The sequence below is a fragment of the Giraffa tippelskirchi genome, chromosome 3 (genome assembly GCF_054371585.1).
Source record: "Giraffa tippelskirchi isolate mGirTip1 chromosome 3, T2T-mGirTip1v1.2.pri, whole genome shotgun sequence".
Lineage (NCBI taxonomy): Eukaryota > Metazoa > Chordata > Mammalia > Artiodactyla > Giraffidae > Giraffa > Giraffa tippelskirchi.
Window position 1 is genome coordinate 21,572,622 of NC_137277.1, and position 18,357 is coordinate 21,590,978.

The following is an 18,357-nucleotide window of genomic DNA, read 5'->3' on the forward strand; positions in this document are numbered from 1 at the left end:
TTGGCTTAAATGGTGCAGTCAGTATTAGAAGCGTCTCTATATTTGTACTTTTTCCCATATACTTTTAGGACGCTTTCTACAAATTCTGTGATTTAATGTGATAGTAACAGAGCTCTTCATACTACCTGTTAACTGAAACTAGATTGAGATGCTTATATTTAAGGGTTAAAAAAAAAAAGGCTAATACTAAAGCAAAACTAGCAAGATCCACTCCCAAAATATAATTACAGGTAAAATTTAGCAAAATTTCTTTAACTAAAATATTCTTTCTTTTTTTTTTGACATATTGTAGTTATTTTGTTTTGTTTATTAATTATTTTAGTTGGGGGCTAATTACTTTACAATATTGTAGTGGTTTTTGCCATACATTGACATGAATCAGCCATGGGTTTACATGTGTTCCCCATCCTGAACCCCTCTCCCACCTCCCTCCCCATCCCATCCCTCTGGGTCATCCCATTGCCCCAGCCCTGAGCATTTGTCTCATGCATAGAACCTGGAATGGCATTCTGTTTCACATATGATAATATACATGTTTCAATGCTATTCTCTCAGATCGTCCCACCCTCACCTTCTCCCACAGAGTCCATAATGCTGTTCTATGCATCTGTGTCGCTTTTTCTGTCTTGCATATAGGGTTATCGTTACCATCTTTCAAATTCCATATATATGCATTAGTATACTGTATTGTTGTTTTTCTTTCTGGCTTACTTCACTCTGTATAATGGGCTCCAGTTTCATTCATCTCAATAGAACTGATTCAAATGTATTTTTTTAATGGCTGAGTAATATTCCATTGTGTATATGTACCACAGCTTCCTTATCCATTTGTCTGCTGATGGACATCTAGGTTGCTTCCAAGTCCTGGCTATTATAAACAGTGCTGCGATGAACATTGGGGTACACGTGTCTGTTTCAATTCTGGTTTCTTCGGTGTGTATGCCCAGCAGTGGGATTGCTAGGTCATATGGCAGTTCTATTCCCAGATTTTTAAGGGATCTCCACACTGTTCTCCATAGTGGCTGTACTAGTTTGCATTCCCACCAACAGTGTAAGAAGGTTCCCTTTTCTCCACACCCTCTTCAGCATTTATTGCTTGTAGACTTTTGGATAGCAGCCATTCTGACTGGCATGAAATGGTACCTCACTGTGGTTTTGATTTGCATTTCTCTAATAATGAGTGATGTTGAGCATCTTTTCATGTTTGTTAGCCATCTGTATGTCGTCTTTGGAAAAATGTCTGTTTAGTTCTTTAGCCCATTTTTTGATTGGGTCATTTATTTTTCTGGAATTGAGCTGCAGGAGTTGCTTGTATATTTTTGAGATTCTTTGTCCGTTGCTTTGTTTGCTATTATTTTCTCCCATTCTGAAGGCTGTCTTTTCACCTTGCTTATAGTTTCCTTTGTTGTGCAAAAGCTTTTAAGCTTAATTAGGTCCCATTTGTTTATTTTTGCTTTTATTTCCATTACTCTGGGAGGTGTGTCATAAAGGATCTTGCTGTGATTTATGTCAGAAAGTGTTTTGCTTATGTTTTTTTCTAGGAGTTTTATAGTTTCTGGTCTTACGTTTAGATCTTTAATCCATTTTGAGTTTATTTTTGTGTATGGTGTTAGAAAGTGTTCTAGTTTCATTCTTTTACAAGTGGTTGACCAGTTTTCCCAGCAAACACTTGTTAAAGAGATTGTCTTTTCTCCATTGTACATTCTTGCCTCCTTTGTTGAAGATAAGGTGTCCATAGGTGTGTGGATTTATCTCTGGGCTTTCTATTTTGTTCCATTGATCTGTATTTCTGTCTTTGTGCCAATACCATACTGTCTTGATGACTGTGGTTTTGTAGTAGAGCCTGAAGTCAGGCAGGTTGATTCCTCCAGTTCCATTCTTCTTTCTCAAGATTGCTTTAGCTATTCGAGGTTTTTTATATTTCCATACAAATTGTGAAATTACTTGTTCTAGTGCTGTGAAAAATACCATTGGTAGCTTGATAGGGATTGCATTGAATCTAGATTGCTTTGGGTAGTATACTCATAAAATATTCTTTCTAAATTACTTCCATTGATGTCAGATCTTCAACATCCTCTCTGAACTTGTTAGAATGTTTTTTTTTCCAGTCCGACTTATCATAACCTTCCTTTACTACATGTTATCTTCAGCAAGAATCAATTCCCACAGTTGAGTTTCATTTTTTCTTTTAACTCTGCCCCACTTGCATGTGGTAACAAGTTGGAGAAGCTGCAATTGTTGGGTAGTAACCTCCACTCTCACAGTCAACACCTCATTCACACTCTCAGCCACATTCCCTTTCCCTGCAGAAGCTACTTCTATAGTTTTCATAATCTGGAATGTGCAGCTTTAAGCGTAATTTGAGAAAGCAATTAGTAATGGAAGTATGTGCCAAACATCCTACCCTTTCAACATATTCATGTTTCCAAGTACTTTTTGTTTTGTTTTGTTGCTTCCCATGTGGAGAAGTTTATGGTAAGAAAAAGAGGCATTCAGTTCTCTGACCAAATCCACCAGAACAGAGAATACAGACACACATTGGTAACGCAGGAAGAGCCAAAAGCCAGGCATCAGACCAATTTTCTAATCTCATCTGTTCACCTATTTTATCTCTTTAGGCAAAATCATAATCTCTCTCAGCTTCAACTTCCTCTTCTATAAGATATAATACCCTCCCTATCTCAGTAGCTTGTTTCAGAGTTATAAAATGACAGCATCACAAATAGCACTGTATAACTGTAAGCTGTGTGTGAATATATACAGAAATATATATGTGTGAATATATTTTTGAATAGCAATACCATATCCTATAGATAGATTAAAAAATAGCTTTGTATCATGTTTTAAAGTGAAAAGTGAAAGTGCAAGTTTCTCAGTCGTGTCCAACTCTTAGTGACCCCATGGACTTCTCCAGGCCAGAAATTCTCCAGGCCAGAATACTGGAGTGGGCAGCCTATCCCTTCTCCAGGGGATCTTCCCAACCCAGGGATCAAACCCAGGTCTCCTGCATTGCAGGCAGATTCTTTACCAGCTGAGCCATGAGGGAAGCCCAAGAATACTGGGCCAGGTAGCCTATCCCTTCCCCAGCACATCTTCCCGACCCAGGAATCGAACCAGGGTCTCCTGCATTGCAGGCGGATTCTTTACCAACTGAGCTATCAGGGAAGCCCACATGACCTATCATGTGTTAAAAGTCCCAATTAAATACTTTATTAAACACAGTTATATAAATTCTACACACAGTAAATCCAAGGAAAAAAATTTTTTTGAGAAACAGAATCTAGCTTTCAAACACATGTTCACAGACCAGTTTATAATTTTGAAGCAAGTATCATTTTCTAATCTGATATATTCTTGTAAGAAAATTTTTACTCACAATCACTTCCTTTTCTATTGGTTAAACTTAGAGTAAACAAAATATTGGAGATTAGTTCATATCTTGTGCTAAGAATTTCTGCAATGTAGTCTTCATATAAGCCTTCATTACAATGAATTTAAAAATTTTTTTTAAAAATCTAGGATAACTTCCTGATGTTATGCTTCTTTAAATGTTAAAAAGAATAGCACCATTAAATTAGAAGATTCCTAAATCATTACACACTTCCAATTTTGTAGACAAAATATCAATGTACTTTCATTCTCCAAATAAAAGATTTTCTATAAACATACACACACATGCATTTCTTAAGTTGTGTTTTTGTCTTTATTTATATGTGGTAACTTTTGAACACAAATCGTTTAACATGTTTTTTATTTTCATTTTGGTTGCTTGTTTACTCTACAGCCCTATTATGGCATGATTCTATCTGAATTTATGCTGTTCTAATTAATTAAAACTGTTTAAAACATGAATTTGAAAAATATTAACTATGATTTTGTGATTTAAAATTCTTTCTCTAAACTTTGCAAACATTCCGTACAAACTAAATTAGTGCTGAGGTAAAAAGAAAAACTAGATTTCAAGTTGCTCAATGTTCCTAAAAAGGTGAAAAAGTTTAATGAAACAAATGCTCATATGACCAACACCCATTTTCAATTTCAACATAGCAAACCTCCTATTTGTTCTTAAGGCTAATTCAAACCCAAACATATTGGGGCTGGTGATCACTTAAGATAATTTATGCAATCATAAGTCAAAGATGCAAATTTGGCAAAAAGAAAACCAAGCAAGTAAGCAAAACTCTAACACATGTGGGACACACCCTCTCAGTATATAAAGGCTTGTCACTGTCCTTGGTACCAGTCACTCCCTGAGCTAAACAGCATCACCATGTCTGTTCGATACAGCTCAAGCAAGCAATACTCTTCCTCCCGCAGTGGAGGTGGAGGAGGAGGAGGATCATCCCTCAGAATTTCGAGCAGCAAAGGCTCTCTTGGTGGAGGATTTAGCTCAGGGGGGTTCAGTGGTGGCTCTTTTAGCCGTGGGAGCTCTGCTGGAGGCTGCTTTGGGGGCTCATCAAGTGTCTATGGAGGAGGATTAGGAGGTGGCTTTGGTGGGAGCTATGGAAGTAACTTCGGTGGGAGCTATGGAGGAGGCAGCTTCGGAGGGGGCTATGGAGGAGGTAGCTTCGGAGGGGGCAGCTTCGGAGGCAGCTTTGGAGGTGGTTTTGGTGGTGGATTTGGAGGAGATGGTGGCCTTATCTCTGGAAATGAAAAAATAACCATGCAGAATCTGAATGATCGCCTGGCTTCCTACTTGGACAAAGTTCGGGCTCTGGAAGAATCAAACTATGAGCTAGAAGTCAAAATCAAGGAGTGGTATGAAAAGTATGGCAACTCAAGTCAGCGAGAGCCTCGTGATTACAGCAAATACTACCAAATCATTGATGATCTTAAAAATCAGGTAAGGAGCATTTTAAAAATGCAACTTTAAGCCTCTTTTTGTGCATGTAATTCTGATAAATAATTTTTAAATCAACTACAATGTTCACTGTGTTTGACTACATTACTTTCTTGCTTCCATGAGCAATCAAGTCTCTTCAAAGGTAAATAGCTGTGAGGGTACAGTCATTGCAATCTTCATCCAACATGTGTGTTGTGTATCTTATAGGATGGGGGGATTACTGAGAATTTTTTATGTTTTAATGAGTGTATGAGTCCATAGTTGTAAAACAGATTAGAAAATGTACAAACACAGGGACTGAAAGAATTATTCAATAAATCAGAAAATATTATTCAGATTGATAACAATAACAAATACTCATTACTGACATTGCAAGAAACATGAATTTTCCAGTATGAAAATGTAGTATTGTTTGCCTTGAGGGAATTTTTGAATTGCACTGTGTGCAGTTATATTCATTTAGAATATATATATAAAACAAGTTAAACCAAATACAGGTATGAGTCACTCAAAAGTTAGCTGAAATACATGAAATTACACAGGTATTAGAGCAAGACATGAATTCAGGAACACAGCTATATAACTCCAGTTAGTTTTCAGAAAGGGAGGATATAGAAACAGAAAAGTATGGAAACTTCAAGAGAACAAATGATGCAATCTTAAGTATATGGGTAAGACTGCAATGTCAGATTTAAAATAAAAAATTCCCAAGACTTAGTAATAGAACAACACAGAAATATAGCTCATCTGTGCCACTATAAAAGCTATGTCTGTACCTGACTTGTCTCTCCTTTCAGATCCTCAACCTAACAACAGACAATGCCAATATCCTGATTCAGGTTGATAATGCCAGGCTGGCAGCAGATGACTTCAGGCTGAAGTAAGCTAAGCAAATGTGGTACAATACTGTCACAATAAATACATGAGATGTTTTTAACAATGTATACCCACAAGAGCATTTACATTTTCCTGAATTCATTCAAATTTAAACTTTATTGGAGCTGTCAAGAGAAATTTTCAACCTCAGTACTACCTTTTAGGCAACATTATAAGAAGATGCACTTTAAAGTAAATGCTAAGTTTCTTTGCATTAAACCACTAATATCCCTATGTGAATCATAATATGATAAATGTTGCCAAGATACGAAGTCAACTCTTTACTTCATTTCTCAACAGTCCCTACCCAGGAATACCTCTGATATAAGTTATACCCAGTATTTGTATCATGCATGTTTCAGGTATGAAAACGAGGTAACCCTGCGCCAGAGCGTGGAGGCCGACATCAATGGCCTGCGCAGGGTGCTGGACGAGCTGACCTTGACCAAGACCGACCTGGAGATGCAGATCGAGAGCTTGACTGAGGAACTGGCCTACCTGAAGAAGAACCATGAAGAGGTGACACAAATAGTTATACTTTCCCCAGCCAAAAATGGACTCAGGGTCATGAAGCAGTCATTAAATACTTCTGTTCCTCAAACAGGAAATGAGAGACCTTCAAAATGTATCCACTGGTGATGTGAATGTGGAAATGAATGCTGCCCCAGGTGTTGATCTCACTGAACTTCTGAATAACATGAGAAGCCAATATGAACAACTTGCCGAGAAAAATCGCAGAGACGCGGAAGCCTGGTTCAATGAAAAGGTAGTTCATCTTCTTGTGCAGCAAAGTCAATGGTGGTTTAGTTATTAGTTCAGATTTTCCTCATCAGGTCCCCTGTTTTTAATATTCTAGAGCAAGGAACTTACTACGGAAATCAACAGTAACATTGAACAAGTATCGAGCCATAAATCTGAGATTACTGAGTTGAGACGCACTATTCAAGGCCTAGAGATTGAGCTACAGTCCCAACTAGCCCTGGTAAGTAAATAATTCTCTCGAGAAATAACATCACTTTATCATGCGTTTCATCCTCACATAAGAATAGGCAACATAAAAGAAAATGCAGAGTCGAGGGTAAAAAAGTAGAACTAGAATTGAAGCTTTTTGTTAATGGGATAAAAGTATTATTGGCATTGATCGAAAAATGCTAAAATTGAAATATTATCAAATCTAAAACACAAATCTGTTCGTTTTCTTTATTCTTCTCATGAAATTATTAAACAAGCCTCACTGTACTTAAGTGAACAATGAAGTAGTTAAGTTACAATATATTCTCTCCTCTTCAGAAACAATCCCTGGAAGCCTCCTTGGCAGAGACAGAAGGTCGCTATTGTGTGCAGCTCTCTCAGATTCAGTCCCAGATCTCCTCTCTGGAAGAACAACTGCAACAGATTCGAGCTGAGACCGAGTGCCAGAATGCCGAGTACCAACAACTCCTGGATATTAAGATCCGACTGGAGAATGAAATTCAAACCTACCGCAGCCTGCTAGAAGGAGAGGGAAGGTAAATTATAGAAAATGTTTAAATCATCCCAGTTGCTTTGATTCCGTGTTCCAAGCCGCAAGGCTTTTCCCAAAACCCAAGGATGTGTCAGAGGATGGGAGAAAGTGGAAAGAGAGGAGGCAAAGTACACAAGAAGGAGTATGCAACCAGCCTCAATGTCCCACGAATTTGACCCAAGAAAGATTCTTAGGCTTGGGTGCATATATAATTGTTTTAAAAGAACGGGTTCATAATCGGCGGGGGTGATTTTCCTCAAAACACGTTTTGCCTAGGTTATAAAGTAACAATAACCTGGAAATAGACTCATAGCTACCCACGTTAGAGCTAACGAACACTAACGTTTACTCTCCAAGTTCCGGCGGCGGCTACTACGGCGGCGGGCGCGGCGGCGGAAGTTCCGGCGGCTATGGCGGAAGTTCCGGCGGCGGCAGCGGCTACAGCGGCGGAAGCTACAGCGGCGGAAGTTCCAGCGGCGGCGGCCACGGAGGTAGTTCCGGCGGCGGCTACGGCGGCGGAAGCTCCAGCGGCGGCGGCCACGGAGGTAGTTCCGGCGGCGGCGGCCACGGAGGCAGTTCCGGCGGCGGCTACGGCGGCGGAAGCTCCAGCGGAGGCCACAAGTCCACCTCTTCAGGGTCCGTTGCAGAGTCCTCATCTAAGGGACCAAGGTCAGCAGAAACTAGCTGGGGTAATCAGAATTAGTTTTAACTTTTTGATGGGTTTTTTTGTTGTTTTTTGGTTTTACTTTTTTAAGTTCTGTAACTTTTTTGTTTTTTTTTTACTTTTTAGAACTATTTTAAAAATTAAAATCTTTTAAAATCTTTAATTTGCTTTTTTTAATGGACTATAGTTGTGGACACCAATCTTGAAGGGAAAACGGTATTGTCTAACATGCTGTAGCTTTGGTGTTTTTAAAAGTAACTCTAAAGAAGTTTTCCTTTTTTCACTTTGGTGTATTTTTCTTTGCGTTTAGATATTTTGATGTAGATATTTTGGGTAGTAAATATCTTTGATTTAGCTATTTTGCTCGTTAGTTAGTAAGGACCCCACAAATTGTAGTCTAAATTCTATTGTTTTTATTGTAATTAACTTACAGATACTAACAAAACTAGAGTGATCAAGACAATTATTGAGGAGTTGGCACCTGATGGTAGAGTCCTTTCATCTATGGTTGAATCGGAAACCAAGAAACACTACTATTAAGCCGCATCAAGAGGAAAGAGTCTCCCCTCACACAGGCCATTATGCATGATGCATGAAAAAAAAATCTCCAAGAAAACACTTCAGTCTTAATGGCCTATGGAAATAGGTCCACTCCTTGATCATAAGGTGTCTAAAGGTGTTTTGTGGTTTCTGTATTTCTCCTTTTCACTTTACCAGAAAGTATTCTTTAATGGAAAAAAAGAAAATCTTTCTATTCTCATTTACTAACGAATTTCAATAAACTTTCTTACTGATGCAAACTATCCAATTTGGTCAGAATTGTCTTTATTTGAATTAGACAGTTTTTAACATTAAAGATTAGTAAAGTATCATTTGAAGATTGACTTATTCAGAAATTCTGAAGACAGGTTATCATTAGGATTTCTCTGAATCCGTTTTTTAATCTTATGGGTATGTTGGACCAATGTTAGTAATCTCACTGAGGAAAAAGTCCGTGAGTCCCCAGTTACTCTTTCTTTAAGATACAAAGTATGTTGACAGCTCCCAGTTTTCTGGCTTTGAATTAAGTCCTGGAAACTATGAAAAGTTTCAATACCCCCAAAGATTAAGTTAATTGGAAATTTCACATTTTCTGATCACTTGCCTTCTCCGATTTAGCTGTTCTTATTAATATTTTCTTTTCATTACTATATTACTTCTGCCCAATTGCTACACAGCCAAAGAGATAGCTTCCAACACTTACTAGCCCAGTAAAATCATATCACCCTGACAAAATTATTTGGTGTCTGTCAGACAAACAGGACAAGCACTGTCAAGACATGGTGATACCAGTTTAACCAAAAGGACACCTGTAAGTCTCTACCTTCACCAATTAGTACAGTGACCAGTACTAAAGACCTGGTTCTTGTAAGGTCAATCCAATCACATCCTTCAGTCAATCAGAACCCAACTGACACTATCACTCTGTGAGTATATGGGGTTGGTAAGGGTTGGAGTTACTCTGTGACCCTAAGACTACCTTGTGTTCCCTGGTGGGTTCCTAGGTTATCCTTGTCCACCAAATAGCCTTTCTTAGTATCCTTACTGATTTGAGCTCCAGTTCTCCCAAGGACCTGAAACTGGCCACTTGATTGAGACCTGTGCTGGGTAAACCCCACACTTTATCCCAAACTGATCACTGAAGCTGTATTTTTATTGTGAATGGACTTTGTTATAGTGAAAGCGCCATGACCTACCTGGCACCAAACGTTACCACAGACACTGCTTTAGTGCACATGACTTTCTATGTGTACTGGCTGCCCTTCTTGGGAGCCAGTCTGTTGAAGTCCCAAGATGCTGCCTTGCAAAGCCCTGAAACAGGGCTGGGTAAGGATTCTTTGAGAGGAGAAGGGGGCAACAGAGGATGAGACAGTTCTATGGCATCATTGACTCAATGGACATGAATTTGAGCAAACTCCAGGAGATAGTGAAGGACAGGGAAGCCTGGTGTGCTGTAACCCATGGGGTCGCAAAGAGTTGGACATGACTTTTCGACTTAACAACAACTGTGTATATATTATTATTCAAAAAACCTCTCTTAAAATTAACCAAGTCCCTGGGATCTAGATTGTTGTTCTTAATCTGAGTTGGCCATTCTCATTATTCTGAATAAGGGTTTTCATTTTCAATAAGATGGATTTGAGAAAAATGCAAATACATTATTATGAAATAGTTATGTGCTCCAAGCCAGGATCTCAGCTGGTCAGTTATTTATCTGGCTGGATGGTGACCCAAACCTTCATTCCTAAAAGATCTGAATCATGGTGGTCCTGTCTTCTTATGTTTTCCATCTTCTAATATCTCTTTAGAGCATTTATATTCAATTTTCTTTATAAAATAACTAGCTTATCTCTGATGGAAAACTACTTTCTTGATGGGTGTTGACTAATCTGATTGTGGTAATTATTTCTCGATACATGTATTAGTATGTCAAGTCATTATGCTGGACGCCTTTAACTTACATAGTACTGTATATGATATCCCAGTAAAACAGAAAAAAACTACTTTCTTGACTGGACTCTGAAACTATAGTTTCATAAAGACAATGTACCTAAACAATTTTATTTTAACAAGGACATTCATTTTTATAGTTTAAAAAGTTATTGTTAGCTGTGCAGGTTACTATTTTTACTACAAAGATTTATCATGTAGCTATTAATCAAAAATCCTGTACACATCCTTATAGATTCTAAAGTTGTTACAGAGTCCTGCTATTTAAGCAGGGAAGTGTCCACTGAGACTATCAGAGCCAATTTTGAGACTCATGGAATCACACTAAACAGCAAAAGCTTGTATCTCCAAAGATTCTGCTTTATGCTGCTAAAAGCCTTGGAACTTTGCACACTAACATTGATGTCCATGATGACTTGATATTTGGCAGGGGGGGCATGGAGAATAACTTTGTTATGGCCAGCATAGGGAAGCAGCTTGAGTTAGTTTAATTAAATAAGGTTCATCCAGCATTTCCCATCTAGATTGCATCTTGAGAGTGGAAATTAGGGAAAGAGCTCATTTGTAGTTATGGGCATGCATTTCAAAGTCAGTGATTCCTGGACTTCATATTCTGGCACTGGCATTTACAAATTATGTAAATTTTGGACAAGTTACTTGAACCATCCTAAGTCTCAGTTTTCTTATCTATACAGTAGGGATAATAATTACCTCATATGAGACTATTGTTTCATCATTTGGGGATAATATGAGTTAATAAAAATGTGTGCTTAGTCACTCAGTTGTGTCCAACTCTTTGCAACACCATGGACTGTAGCCCACCAGGCTCCTCTGTCTGTGGGGATTCTCCAGGCAAGAATACTGGAGTGGGTTGCCATGTCCTCCTCTATGGGATCTTCCCAACCTGGGGATTGAACCTAGGTCTCCTGCATTGCAGGCTGATTCTTAACCATCTGAGTCACTAGGGAAATTAATAAAGCCCTTGAAAAATACCCACTGTACTGAATAAAGAGTATTCTGTTCATCTTCAAAGAAATATGCTTGTTGGCTAAATAACTGAGTTTCTCCAAAGATGGACAAGAGCATCACAATAAGTTGTTAGAGTAGGTGATCACTAACATCGTCTACCAAGAGGTAGAGAACCAGGTCAGGTTTCTGTCCTAGGGCTGCAAAACTAAATTCCAGTGCCACAAAGGGTTATGATTAATCCAGTTCTGGGACTCTAAAGTCTGATAAAATATAGCAAGAAGTTTGTGAAAGTAAGTGGGAAGGACCAGATGATCACCCCAAAGATCTGAGATAGTTGACCACCCCTGAAAGCTACAGCTGTGGTCAGCCTGATCATGATGCAAACTATCCAGGCTGTGTCCTTGGATGACACAGGGAAACAATGATCACAACAGAAATAAAACCTGTCTGGAAACTAGGTATGAAGGATTTTTTTTTTGAAGGATACTTTTTGAACCAGGTTGTCCCACGGAAAAAGACACGCCAAAAGAAGAAGGACTCTTTGAGTTGTCATCTTGCTCCTTAGTCTCTAGATAAAAACACAAACACTGAGACTTCTCTGGTGGTCCAGTGGTTAAGAATCCTCCTGCCAGTGAAGAGGACTTGGGTTCATTCCCTATTCTGTTTATGTCATAGAGCAACAAAGCCTATGAGCCACAACTACTGAAGTCCCCGTGCCTACAGTTCATGTACTGAAACACGTGAAGACACTGCAGTAAGAATCCTTTCCCCACAGCAAAGAATAGCCCCCAGTCGTCACAACTAGAGAAAGCCTGAGCACAGCAATGAACACCCAGTGCAGCCAAAAATAAAACTAATTAATTAATTATTAAAAAAAAAAACCAACCCAGAAACACCATCCACATGCTAACATTGAGTAGAAGGTCTTTCCAGCCTAACATCAGTTTGGAAAAGAAGGAATTGTTGTGAATTGGTATAAACATTGGATATTACCTCAGAGAATAATTTGGGTAGTGTTCTGAAAATAGTGTTGTCCAAGATTTTAGCAAAGAAAAAAAAATCACATACTTAAGCCTTCAATTAATCTTTCCTACACAGAATAAGTTATCTAAGAAGAAATGCTAGAAAAGTATAAAGAAATGGGTTCGAAGGTTGGTTGAACCATGACCAAGCTAATGATCCCTTTAGAAGAGGAATTCTCATTAAAAGTTTTGATCTATTACTATTTGTTGGAATGCAAACTGGTGCGGCCACTATGGCAAACAGTATGGAGTTTCCTCAAAAAACTAAAAACAGAGTTGCCATATGATCCAGCAACCCCACTCCTGGGCATATACTTAGACAAAACTATAATTCAAAAAGATACGTGCATTCATATGTTCACAGTGGCACTATGGCACTATTTCACACAAAGGAATAATACTCAATCATTAAAAATAATAAAATAATGCCATTTGCAACAACAAAGATGGACCTACAGATTACCAAACTAAGTAGAGTCAGAAAGAGAAAGACAAATACCATGTGATATCACTTATATGTGGAATCTAAAATAAGACACAAAATGAACATACCTATAAAACAAAAACAAACTTACAGATACAAAGAACAGAACAGACTTGTGGTTGCCAAGGGGGAGAGGCAGTGGGGGTGGAGAACTAGCATTTTGGGATTAGCAGACACAAACTAATTTACACAGGATGGATAAGCAACAGGGTCATATTACATAGCACAGGATAGTCAATATCCTGTGATAAACCACAATGGGAAAGAATATGAAAAGGATACAAATGTATAACTGAGTCACTTTGCTATAAAGCAGAAATTGTACAACATTGTAAACCAACTTTGGCCACCTGATATGAAGAACTGACTCATTTGATAAGACCCTGATGCTGGGAATGATTGAAGGTGGAAGGAGAAGGGGACAACAAAGGATGAGATGGTTGGATGGCATCACTGACTCGATGGACGTGAGTTTGAGTAAGCTCCGGGTGTTGGTGATGAACAGGGAAGCCTGGCGTCCATGGGGTCACAAAGAGTTGAACACAACTGAGTGACTGAACTGAACTGAACTGATAGAGCCTCTGTAAGGTTTTGTGAAGTAAGAAATTTGAAGGGAAGACTAAAAGCAGAGGACTTCCCTGGTGGTTGACACTCCACTCTTTCAATGTAGGGGTTGATCCCACAACCTAAGTTTTTGATCCCACAAACTAAGATCCCACATGCTGTATGGCACAGCCAAAAAAATATTTTTTTAATTAAAAAAAACATTAGTAGAAGAATGGAACTAAAATGCATTTTGATAGATTGAATAACTTATTGTAAAGATAAAAGGAAGTGGGATGTGGCCAATACACACATGAAAAGATATGTGACATCAATAATCATTTAGGGAAATGCAAACCAAAACTATAGTGAGACACCAGCTCACATGCATTAGGATACCTACTATCAAAAAAAAAAAAAAAAGTAGCAAGTGTTGGCAAGAATGTGGAGAAATTGGAATACTTGTGCCCTGTTGGTGGAAATGTAAGATAGATTAGCTGCTGCAGAAACCAGTAGGATGGTTCCTCAAAATATTTTTTAAAAATACCAGCAATTCCACTTCTGGGTACATAGCTAAAAGAATTGAAATCAGGGTCTTGAAGAGCTATTTGTACATGCCATGTTCAAAGCAGCATTATTCACAACAAGAGCTTGAAAGGTATATATTTTCCTTTCCACTATATCCTCTGCTACTAGTACAATGCCTGGTGTGTTGTACTCATTAAATATTTCTTGGTATTTAATTTGATAATTAAATTAATTCAACTTGATAGTTGAATGTTTTTGAATAAAAAAACTGAATAAATGACACCTGATAGGCACATAACTGCAATCAACAGTTGCATTTTGCTATTACTAGAAATTTTGAAAAGAATTTTGTAAGAAATATGTTTGTGCTTTTCATTAAAGAAGGATTTTTGCATTGTTTGAGCTTTACTTTTCTACCTGACATTAAGATAACTATATATAGTGAAAGAAATCACAGTGAATTGCAAGGCTCATTCTGTCTTGATTCACCCAGTTTGATTCTGTGTATCCTTGAACAGTCCTTCTGTTCAGGTTCCTCATCTTTAAATCAGAGGAAGGAAACCTCTCTTCCTAATTCTCAAATTCATTGTAAAGCTCAAATAAGATAATTTACAAGAAATTCCTTCAGAATTTGTAAAGCTTGATATAAACATAAGGGAATTTTGTCTTTATATTCATCATGCTCTAGACTTTGAAAACATAAATGTTGAGGTAGGTTCTTGCTGTTGTGCTGTGTGTGTGCTCAATCATGTCCAACTCTTTGCAGCCCCATGGACTATAGGTCACCAGGCTCCTCTGGCCACGGAATTCTCCAAGCAAGAATACTGGAGTGGGTTGCTATGCCCTCCTCCAGGGGAATCTTCCCAACCTAGGGATCAAACCTGTATCTCTTGTGTCTCCTGCATTAGCAGGTGGATTCAGGGGTTTAATAATTTCCTGCCAATGGCGTTTATGATCCAGGTTGAAGTCAGCCCCAAGAACACACATTTGCAGGTGAGCACTGCCCTCTGGTGGAAATAGAAAGGTAGGGGCAGGGGCAGTTAATGACATGAGAGCGCCAGAGGTGATGCGGAGAAGCCACTTATCTAAATTTATGCATTTAACAACGCAACAAAATCTTCCTTCTTTTTTGTCACACATGTTCCTTTGGAAATATTTTCTTTACATATACACAATGTGGGCCTGTTACACCAAAGTGAAAGTGAAAGTCTCTCAGTCGTGTCTGACTCTTTGCGACCCCGTGGACTATACAGTCCTTGGAATTCTCCAGGCCAGAATAATGGAGTAGGTAGCCTTTCCCTTCTCCAGGTGATCTTCCCAACCCAGGTCTCCCGCATTGCAGGCGGATTCTTTACCAGCTGAGCTATCAGGGAAGCCCGTTAATTTGTCTAATCATTATTATTTACAGCTCTCTGGTGGCTCAGATGGTAAAGAATCTGCCTGCAATGTGAGAAACCCGTGTTTGATCCCGGGATCAGGAAGATCCCCTGGAGAAGGGAATGGCTACTCACTCCAGTACTCTGGAGAATTCCATGGACAAAGGAGCCTGATAGGCTACAGTTCATGAGGTTGCAAAGAGTTGGACACAACTGAGAGACATGAATTCAAATTCAATGATCACGCAAGCATTGAAGAGAGTCACAATTCTTTATATATTTTAATATCCTAATTCTTTGTTATTTCAATTTCAATCATTCAATAACTTAATTAAAAGATAATTTCACAACCCATACAGCATTTTAAGATTATTGATGGCAACACATAAAGCAGATATTCAGTAGAGTTATTACTTATGTCTGAAATATGCTCACAATATAAGACTCTCAAGGTCACCTAAAAATATGCCACATCTTCACTTGGCAGGTAGCTGGTGACTCTGAGCAAATTGTTTAACACTTCTGGGCCTTACTTGCCTCATCTGTCAAATAAAAAGGCTGAAATGGGTGATGTATCAGACCCTCTGCAGCTCTAGAAAGATCCTACAACTTTGCCCAGAAAATGCATTTAAAGGCCATGTTGATGCCAGCCTCGGTACCAGCAAACTAGGTTTCAGACTGCTTGTGCCAACAGAGTTCCGGGAGACACCCTGACTGTCTTGGTGGCAAAGCAACTTCATTCCTCTCTCTGCCACAGAACTGGAACCAGTCAAGCCCAACCAAGTCCCTCCTTCTCCCATCCTCTCTTCTTCCTTCACCCCACGCTCCCACCAAAGCCTCAAGAGGAGGCTTCTCAGGTCATTTTTTGCCCACCTCTGCTTCCATCTCAGCTTGACCTCCCCAGACTGTCTACACCCACTTATAACACAACCACAACAATAAAGCTGCCCTTCACTGACAGCTTTTCATTTGCCGGGCATTGTGCTAAGCCAAGTCTCCTTTAGTATGTCAAAAACAAGAGGTGGAAAGTCTTTTTATCCACATTTTGACAACTCCCTAAACCTTTTCTGCAGGTTTCCTTGCAGAAGGGTTCAAATGAAAAGATTTTTTATAACATTACACTTAATGTGTCTTTCTCCCGAATTCGCCCAGGAACTTTTTCTATTGGAAACTGATCATTCATTTCCTCTCTCTACCTCCCAACCCTCTCCTTTCTCTCTCCTTTCCTCCATTTCCCTTCCCCCTCCCTCCTCATTCCCTCTCAACTCCACTTCCACGTATCTAACATATGGACTTCAAGGCAGAATCTGTGTTCTCCATATATCGCCAATGCCACATCCAACTTCCTGTCATTTCATTCTTAAGCTAAAATTCTTCTTTTGAGGCTAATGCCATCCAATTAACCCCCACCACACCCTTCCACCATCCAAGGACTTCGGCACCTGGTTCACAGTTCACTTCTCTTCATCTCCTGCCATCATGGGAGACTTCCTGGCTATATAGATGGCTCATTTAGCACTCCAATCTAATTCCTACTCCAAGACTTCAGTGTCAGTCCATTTCTACCTCTTATTCCAGCGATTGTTGGGTCCAGGCCCCATGGCTACTCACTAAACTTTATCAAGATCCGGGGTTATATCTCAATTAGAATTCTAAACTCGGGCTTCCACTATCCAACTATAACTCACCATCTTTTACCTCTGTCAATCTCCTGCCCACTCCACCTGCTGTATATCCTCAAAAAAGTACCCAATGACTCAATCTTTGTCTTTTCTCAGTGTATCTGTTCCTCTAGTCTTACTTCCTTCTTTACATATGACTATATGGTCAATCATGGGCTTCCCAGGTGGCTGAGTGGTAAAGGATCTACCTGCCAATGCAGGAGATGCAGGAGATGGGGGCTTGATCTCTGGGTCAGGAAGATTCCTCTGGAGGAAGAAATGGCAACCCACTCCAATATTCTTGCCTGGAAAATCCCAAGGACAGAGGAGCCTGGTGGGCTACAGTCCATGGGGTCATAAAAGAGTTGGGACACAACTGAGCATGCACAAACTGTGGTCAATCACCTCAACTGTTTTCTCAAGAACACCAGAAACTTCTTTGCTATTTTTTTCTTCTTCTGAGCCTGTCTTCAAACCCCAAATGCACATCAGCCAATCATCTGCTCTCCTCCTACAAGAAGATAACTTCCAAATATGCATTTAAATGTCATTACAAATGAGAGCTGGTCCTTCATTTCTTCCTGACAATCCTTTTACTCATTGCTAGTCAGGCACTTTTCCCCATTCCAAGCACTTATTCTAAACATTCACACTTCCTATCTTTATATGAGACATTCCACCAACCCCTAAAACTCAGCTGGATCAAAGCTAATCCCAGTATCTTCCTCCTCCTATGTTTCCTATATCAGTCAGTATTCCCAGCATCTGAACAGAGAAGGCAATGGCAACCAACTCCAGTACTCTTGCCTGAAAAATCCCATGGACAGAGGAGCCTGTGGTAGGCTGCAGTCCATAGGGTCGCGAAGAGTTGGACACAACTGAGCGACTTCACTTTCACTTTTCACTTTCATGCATTGGAGAAGGAAACGGCAACCCATTCCGGTGTTCTTGCCTGGAGAATCCCAGGGATGGGGGAGCCTGGTGGGCTGCCGTCTATGGGGTCGCACAGAGTCGGACGCGACTGAAGCGACTTAGCAGCAGCAGCATCTGAAAGCAATTACCTAAGAGCCATCCCCAATTCTTGTTACTTATTCTCCAAATTCAATCAATGACCATATCCTTTCAACTTCTTTCCATCCTACTACCCTCATCCTTTCCACCCGAACCATTGTCCTAGCCTTGTAACTGGCCTTATTTTTCATTTCAACCCAATTATGTTGCCCCCTGCTTTTTACTTATGATTCATTTCAAAGTCTTTAATACAGACAGCTAAACATGATCCCGCCCCTATCTGGTCCTGACCATACATTTCTCAAAGATTGTAACTATGCATTTTTCACCTCTGCATTTATTTAGCATCACATCTTTATTTTTACACTTAGTATTGACTAACAAAT

The 18,357-nt window shown here is 39.3% G+C and overlaps 1 protein-coding gene and 2 long non-coding RNA genes across 5 annotated transcripts in view; 1 reads left to right on the forward strand and 2 right to left on the reverse strand.

The window, feature by feature from the left end:
* Window positions 1–18,357, reverse strand: part of LOC145542693 (uncharacterized) — a 37,268-nt gene that overhangs the window by 8,573 nt on the left and 10,338 nt on the right. The window lies entirely within an intron of this gene.
* On the forward strand, window positions 273–8,690 carry KRT10 (keratin 10). Of its 3 annotated transcripts, XM_081582099.1 has the most exons (9): window positions 273–4,843; window positions 5,641–5,723; window positions 6,082–6,238; window positions 6,324–6,485; window positions 6,576–6,701; window positions 7,010–7,227; window positions 7,581–7,744; window positions 7,796–7,912; window positions 8,321–8,690. In XM_081582099.1, exons 1-9 carry the CDS (start codon window positions 4,190–4,192, stop codon window positions 8,425–8,427), a joined length of 1,788 nt encoding a protein of 595 aa, XP_081438225.1. In that variant the 5' UTR covers window positions 273–4,189; the 3' UTR covers window positions 8,428–8,690. The 3 variants fall into 3 exon arrangements, with proteins under 3 accessions (XP_081438225.1, XP_081438224.1, XP_081438226.1); XM_081582098.1 differs by having other exon boundaries at window positions 7,581–7,912; XM_081582100.1 differs by having other exon boundaries at window positions 7,581–7,892.
* On the reverse strand, window positions 3,681–7,666 carry LOC145542694 (uncharacterized). The gene is made up of 2 exons (XR_014080073.1): window positions 7,519–7,666; window positions 3,681–7,210 (listed from the first exon to the last, which is right to left on the reverse strand). It is a non-coding gene; the product is annotated as an uncharacterized LOC145542694 (long non-coding RNA).